A 7,501-nucleotide genomic window follows, 5' to 3' on the forward strand; every position below is an offset into this window, starting at 1 on the left:
ATAATTATTTATTTGAAAAAATTTAAGTTCCACAACGATTAGAAATAAGATAATTAAAGAATATATAAATAGACGATAACTCTTATCTTACAAGTTTATTTTGTAGGGTTAAGCTAGACCTATAACTTACTATTTTAAGTTGGTATTAGATTACTCACCATTACCAAACTCAATAGTCCCTAAACTTGAAGGGGTGTATTGGAAAAAATCCAAATTTACAAGTCTCACATCAAGTAGAAAGTAAAAAATATCACAAAAAGTTATACACTTTTTTTTGACCATTATAAGAATTTTTACCAGCATTCAGAATAATTGTCGCTAAATATTTTAGCGACACTGCATACAATGGCTATTGTAAAAATGCCGCTAAAAAATTTTATAGCAATTTTTATTACCACTAAAAACCACATTAAATGTCACTAAAAATTTATTTTATTGTAGTGAGAAAAATAGACTTAAATAGTTGACATCTATAACAAGGATAGGGTGTTCATAATCAATCCGATATGTAAATCGAAAAAATTGAAAATAATTTTTTTTTTAATATTGCATTGATTTTTTCCAAATTAAACCGAACACTTCTCTCTCAATATGTATCTAACTATTGCTTTCTTTTTTTTTTAATTTATTTTATTTTGTTCAGTATTCTATGTTATGATAAATAATATATTGACTATTGAATATTAAAAATCTAATAATTCAATTTTTTTTTTTTTAAGTTAGTAATTTTATTATATTATTAAATATTGATAAATTATCTTAATTTGTAATTTTGTATATTTTAATTTATATTATTATTAATTAATTAATTAATGATTAATATTATTTTCATAAAAATATTATAGCTTTTTTGTCCATAAAAGTATTATAGTTGTGTTTGAAAAACCGAAAACCTATCCAATCCAAATAAAAATATATTTAAGTTAGATTTGGTTTAATTTTTATTCCAATTTAATTAAATGATCAATAAATAAAATCGGATGATTTTCTTCCTTAAAATCCTACTAATTCAATTCACAAACACTTCTACGCATAGATAAACATCCCTACACAGATAAATCACTGTCTCTCAATTCCAAATTGATTCTACATATAGTCTAATAATAACTCCCCTTAATACAATTTATCCTTTGATCCAATGAGCAATTCTTTTAAAAAAATCTCAATAAATGAAAATACTGAGTTGAAATCCCGTTCAATAAAAATTACATCACAAAATTCAAATAATAAAACTACTGTTCTCACTGGAGATCGATCGTAGGGGACGATCTACTGGGTAAGATTGGTGAGCCTCCTTTACTGGGTACGCTTGTTGTTCCAAGGTGGGGGTGGTACCTTCAAAAGAGACTCTGATGCCAAAGTTAGTGTTTGTGGGTGTATGAGTCTCATATAAGTAATGCACGTACCTTTGTGTGAATTAGAGTTTCATTGGGCCTTGGGCCTGAGATCAGTTATGACCTATTTGGATGTCGGGCTGACGTCGCCTAGCGCGTGTCCGAGGTCACTCCGTCCTGAGATGCCGAGCTAGAGCTCGACGTCGCGGTAAGGATAATACACTAGCCCCCGAGCTCCGAAGACCGTGGGTCGAGGAGTTAATGCCGAGCTCGGTAGGAGGTCGTGACCCTTCGCGTACGCTTCTCTGCTGTATTGCCATGTGTCATAACTGTCACTTCGTGTTTTGAAACGCGTGGGTGGCACGTTAATGGGAATGACAGTTACGTAATGATGGTAGTGCTTCATCATGATGGGGCCTCATTAATGTGTTGTCAGTCTTGTCCCCTTTCTGACACGTGTTATTGCCATTTTGAATTTTGGAGGTCCCTTTTCTCTCTGTCGCGCCCTTTCCCCTTTCACTTTACTCTTTTCCTTTGTCTTGCTTCCGACGCCTCTTCATTTCTCTGCTCACTCTTCGTCTTCCACCTTCCTCATCTTTATTCTCCTCTGTCGCCATTTCTGGCAACCGAGTCTCCATCTCATTAGTGTTCTTTCGTTTGTCAAAGGAGTACTAGGTACTTCGATTTCCCTATCTTCTCCTTCTTCTCAAATATTTTCATCTTCTTGATGGCTGGTAACAGTGATGCTGCTCCTTCCGCGCCGACCAAGGGTAAAGGCAAGGCGCGCGGCAAGGTGGTGGCCGCCGAAACGGCCGCCGCCGAAAAGAAAAAGGGGGGGGGGAACCAGCCTAAGGAACCCCTCCCCGTCATTCCTGGCTACGACTGGCTCATGGGTGACGTAGGGGAATTCCAGAGCGTCTTCAAATCATTCATGGAGATTAATGCGATATGGAAGTCGCATAGGATCTATGAACCCTCCATTTCTAAGCTTATCCGGCTTGAACCCTGTCAGCCCGGTGAGCGTGTTTATATGGGGGGTACCCCTGACCCTTCCTTCTTTTACATGTATCAGTGTTTCTTCAGGGATTTAGGCGTGTGCCTTCCCTTTACCCAATTTGAGTGCAATTTTTTGAATTTTGTCAACTCGACTCCTTGCCAGTTGCACCCCAATAACTGGGGTTTTTTGAGGGCTTTTCAAGTCCTGTGTTTGACCCTAGGGATAGGGTTGTCTCTGCCTGTTTTCCTTCATTTTTATCAATTGAAACTGGGCGTCCCTCCCTATGGTTGGGTGTCGTTGAACGGTAGCAAGGCTGGGGGACTATTTTCTCTTTACTCCCAGTCTTATAAAAATTTTAAACAAGAGTTTTTTCAGGTTCTACTCGTGGAGGTCGACCCGCTGAAAGATGAGATGTTCCACTTCAGCGGGTTGCCGAAGTTCCCTCTTTACTGGTGGCAGGCTCCGGCCAGGTTTAATGGGTCGGCCAATCTACAATTGACGGCCTCGGACGTTGCTGCCATTAAATACCTAGAAGCACTTCCTCGTCCCTTGGTTTGCAAGCTCGTTTTGTCGCTTGCTAACTCGGCGTATAATGAAAGGGGTCTAGAGAGTGAGTACCTTGTCTTCGTTAGCTGTCAGGGTTTGTAAAATTTTCTTTTACTGATGTATCTGATTCTTGTATTTGCAGGCATAATGGGCAAAAGCAAGTGGTGCGAGCTGAAGTCTCGCTACAACGTTGCCGAGATCGAGGTTCCTAAGCCTCAGGAGGAGGAGGTTGCCCCCTGGAGACCCACAGGAAAAGGAAGAGGGGGGAGAAGGAGGCCGGGGGGACCTCTGCCCCTCGTGATGCTGAAGAGCTGACGTCGAAGGTCGCTGATGCCAGTGCAGTCAACCTCACCGGGAGTCCTTCGCCCGAGGGAGCTCCCCAAGTGGCCGCTGAAGAGGTTTCCCAGGCCGCCTAGGTTTGTGCCTTTCTCTGTGATTTCCCCTCTATGCTGGCCTTTTCTTGTTCTTTGACTTAGGAGAAAATTTTTGTCTTTTGTAGGTGAACCCTGAGCCAGATGCTGTCGAGGTTCGGGTGGCGCCAACCTCGGAGGCGCCAGGGTTGACCATCCCTGCTGCTACGCAGGAAGCCTCTACTCTGACACTCACCGAGGTCCGCAAAGAGGGACCGAGCTTCGAGGTCCCAACACCTAATCCGGTCGCCTCGGCACCGCCTTCTAGTTTGTCGTAGGGGCCCGTAGGAGCAAATACCCCGCTCAACGCTTTAAGAAGGGCCACTCTCTGTCACAGTTGGATCACGTGAGCGCCTCGGCGGATATAGACTCTTTGTGGAGTGCGAGAGTGACCGCGGAGACCTTCTATCCCAAGGGTTCGCTGTGCTCAGCTGATCAGGCTATGTTTGAGAATGTCGGGGCAGTAGGGAGTCTCGATTCTGCCGAGGTCTTCTTGCAGCGGTCGCTTGCTATTGTGGACCATTGGAAGCATAAGTGGGTGAAGCTGTAGGGGGACCTCGAGAGGGCTAAGAGCTGAGTCTGACCTTTGGAGGAGGAGAACAAGGCCTTGGAAGCTGCTCTCGGCGAGGCCAAGAGGCAGAACGAGGCCGAGCTCCAAGCCACAAGGAGAGATCTCGCGAGGACTCAAAAATCTTTGGAGATCGCCTTGAAGGCTAATGAGGTCTACGCCGCACAAGTTGGCGAGCTGCGGGAGCTGTCCACCTTTTCTCAGAGCCGAGTGCATTCACTTGAGGACGAGGTCTCAGCGTTGAAGGCCGAACTAGGAGACGCTGCTGAGAGGCGCCTCTATGACGAGGTGCTTCTTAGTGGCAAGGAGGAGGAGGCCGCCGCTCTGAGGGCTGATCTTGACAAGATGGCCACGGCAAAGGCGGAGCTGGAGAGGTGACTCGTCGAAACCGAGCGACACATTTTGGTGGAGCACAAGAAGGGTTTCGTGAAGGCAGTTCGGCAGGCGAGGCTACTTGCTCCTGGAGTCGACCTCTCGGCCATGCATGTGGAGAAGGAAGTGCGCTTTGGGCTGCTAGTAAAGGAAGACGACCTCCCGGGCAGCTCGAGTGATAATGCCTCTACTTAGGCCATTTGGGCTTTGTAATAGCTTAGTTCATTTCATGTATTTTCTTTTCAGATTTATGCTTTTGAACTCATAAACCTTGTTGTGTATATATCATTTTTCTGAGATTTTGTCTTTGCGCTTTTGATGGTTTTATTTTGACCTCTAATTTTTGTGCTCATGTGTTAGGCTTAGCTTTCGCCTGTATTTGTGGTTTGAGAACACGCTTAAACGTGGCTTGGTTTAAAGTGGTTTGCCCTAAGGTTCGAACTCGACCTCGGGTAGGATAGAGTAATTTATGCTAAGGTTCGAGCTCGACCTCAACTTGAGATAGAATAATTCACACTAAGGTTCGAATTCGACTTTGGTTTAAGATAAGGTAACATTAAGGCTCGAATTCGGCCTTGGATGAAGTTTTGACCACGAGGTTCGGGCTCGACCTCAGTGTTGGATAATTTGTACCGATGTTCAAACTCGACCTCGGCCTAAGGTAAAATCGATCGTACCAAGGTTCGAACTCAATCTCGGCTTAAAGTAAAATGAATCGTACCAAGGTTCGAACTCGACCTCGGCTTAAAGTAAAATGAATCGTACCAAAGTTCGAACTCGACCTCGGCTTAAAGTAAAATGAAACGTACCAAGGTTCGAACTCGACCTCGGTTTAAAGTAAAATGAAACGTACCAAGGTTCGAACTCGACCTCGGCTTAACATAAAGCATCTTATGGTAAAATGATGTAGAGTTAAGAAACTATGAATAGAAAAAAGAATGAGTCATTTTATTAATGTTGTGGGTGTTCCTCGTTAAAAACTCTCTTAGCCAAAATCCATCTTTCTATTTTTTGGGACAAAAGACTGAGGCGGGAAAAGAGTGCACAACTCATTCTTATAATTTCAACTGAAGTAGAACTTGAGATGCGTGGCATTCCAAGTTCTTGGGATGGTTTTGCCGTTAAGCTCTTCTAGACGATACGCCCCATTTTCTAGGGTTTCTGTGATCCGGAATGGGCCATCCTAGTTCGGTGTGAGTTTTTCTTCTGATGAATCTCTATGGGCATCTCCTAGTAGTCGCCATCCCTGAAGGAGCGAGGTCGGACTCGTGTGTTGTACCTCCTGGAGGCTCGAAGCTTGCAGGCCTCTTCATGAATCCGAGCTTCGTCTCTGAGCTCGTCGATTAGGTCAAGGTTGGCTGCCATCTCCTGAGCATTCTACTCGCTGTCAAAAACTTGGCGTTGATGAGATGCCTCCCTGACTTCCACTGGGATCATGGCGTCAGCTCCATAAGTTAGCCTGTAAGGCGTTTCCTACGTCGTAGATTGGGTGGTGCAATGGTATGCCCAGAGGATGCTGGGGAGCTCGTCGGCCCATTGTCCTTTGGCGCTTCTCAGCCGCTTCTTGAGTTCTCGGAGGATCACTTTGTTTGCGGCTTCGGCCTGGCCATTAGTTTGGGGGTGCTCCACCGAGGTCGGGAGATGTTTCACACCGAGCTCGCGGAGGAAGTCTTTGAAGCTCTGTGCGGTGCATTGTCTACCATTATCAGTAACGAGGGAATGCGGGATGCCAAACTTGCACACGATGTTCTTCCATGTGAACTTCTGTATGTTTTCGGTGGTGATCTTGGCGAGTGGACATGCCTCGATCCACTTGGTGAAGTAATCGATTGCCACCAAGAAGAATTTTAGTTAACCCTTTACAGGGAGGAATGGTCCTAGGATGTCCATTCCCCACTAGGCGAAAGGCCATGGCGACATCATCTGGTGGAGAGCTTTAGGCGGTTGCCAATGTGCGTTGCCGAACTGCTGGCACTCCTTGCACTTTTGTACGTAGGCTTGACAGTCCGACTTCAATGTGGGCCAGTAATACCCAACTCGGAGTACTCTGGTTGCCATTGAACGTGCTCTGGAGTGCATGTTGCATATCCCTTTATGTATCTCCTCGATGACATACGTCGCTTGAGGCTCGGCCAGACATTTGGGCAATGGGGCGGAGATGCTGCGTTTGAGCAGTTTGTCTCCGACAATGACGAACTTAGCTGACCGTACCCTCATTTTCTGATCTTCATCTTTATCCTCGAGCAAAGTTCCCTCGTTTAAGTAATTCCAAATACCTGTCATCCATCTGAGGTCTCCGCTGTCACTGGTGTTGACGACCTTGTCGTTTAAGCTGGGTGATTGCAGGGTCTCCTGGATGATGATTCGATGTTGCCTAAGGCGTTTGGTGCTGGAAAGCTGCGATAGGAGGTCAGCTCTGGCATTTTGCTCTCGTGGTGCATGATGTATGGTGAACTCGTCGAAGGACGAGATCTGCTGTGATGCCACATGGAAGTACCTTTGGAGAAGAGTGTCCTTGGTCTGGTATGCCCCGCTGAGCTGCTTTACCATGAGCTTCGAGTCGCTTTTGCAACTCACCCTCCGTGCTCTGAGGTCGTGAGCTAACCTTAGCCCTGCGAGAAGTGCTTCATATTCTGCTTGGTTGTTTGTCACTTTGAAGCTGAACTTGAGAGATTGCTCCAAGGTGACCTGATTTGGCCCTTCCAAAATAATACCTGCGCCACCATCCTTAGAGTTGGAGGATCCGATAACATGTAAAATCCATACCTGTTGTTCGTCAGCCGAGGTTGGAGTTAATTCGGCCACAAAGTCTGCCAGGCATTGGGCTTTTAGGGGGCCGCGACTTTCATACTTGATGTCGAACTCAGACAGTTCTACCGACCATGAGATCATCCGTCCGGCCAGCTCTGGCTTTCTCAGGATTTGTTTGACTGGGTAGTCGGTTTTAACGACCACCTGGTGGCTTTGAAAGTAAGGTTGGAGACGCCGAGCTACGATGACCAGCGCTAGTGCGAGTTTCTCAATCATCTGATATCGTTTTTTCGTGTCTTGGAGAACTCGACTGATAAAGTAGATCGGCGTCTGCACTTTCTGGTGCTCTTGTAATATAACTGCACTGATTGCGCCTTCTACCACGGCCAAGTAGAGGAGGAGGTAGGCGTGGTGATCCGGCCTCTAGAGGATTGGCGGAGTCGTGAGGAAGGATTTGAAGCTCTTGAAAGCCTCTTCGCACTGGTCCGTCCACTCGAAGGTCTTCGGCTTCTACAGTAGGGTG

General features: G+C 45.5%; 1 protein-coding gene across 1 annotated transcript; it reads right to left on the reverse strand.

Annotated features, from left to right (window-relative positions):
* Positions 1 to 6,123: 6,123 nt before the first annotated feature.
* LOC145956402 (uncharacterized) lies at positions 6,124 to 7,254 on the reverse strand. Its single transcript, XM_083071993.1, has one exon. The coding sequence runs from the start codon at positions 7,252 to 7,254 to the stop codon at positions 6,124 to 6,126; it is 1,131 nt and encodes a 376-aa protein (XP_082928119.1).
* Between the last annotated feature and the right edge of the window lie 247 nt (positions 7,255 to 7,501).

This window comes from Cajanus cajan, chromosome 3 (genome assembly GCF_000230855.2).
Source record: "Cajanus cajan strain Asha chromosome 3, NIPB_CcT2T_4, whole genome shotgun sequence".
In the NCBI taxonomy this organism is placed as follows: domain Eukaryota; kingdom Viridiplantae; phylum Streptophyta; class Magnoliopsida; order Fabales; family Fabaceae; genus Cajanus; species Cajanus cajan.

Coding starts and splice junctions, on each gene's coding strand:
- LOC145956402 (XM_083071993.1), bottom strand. CDS start 7,254: ATGATTGAGAAACTCGCACTAGCGCTGGTCATCGTAGCTCGGCGTCTC.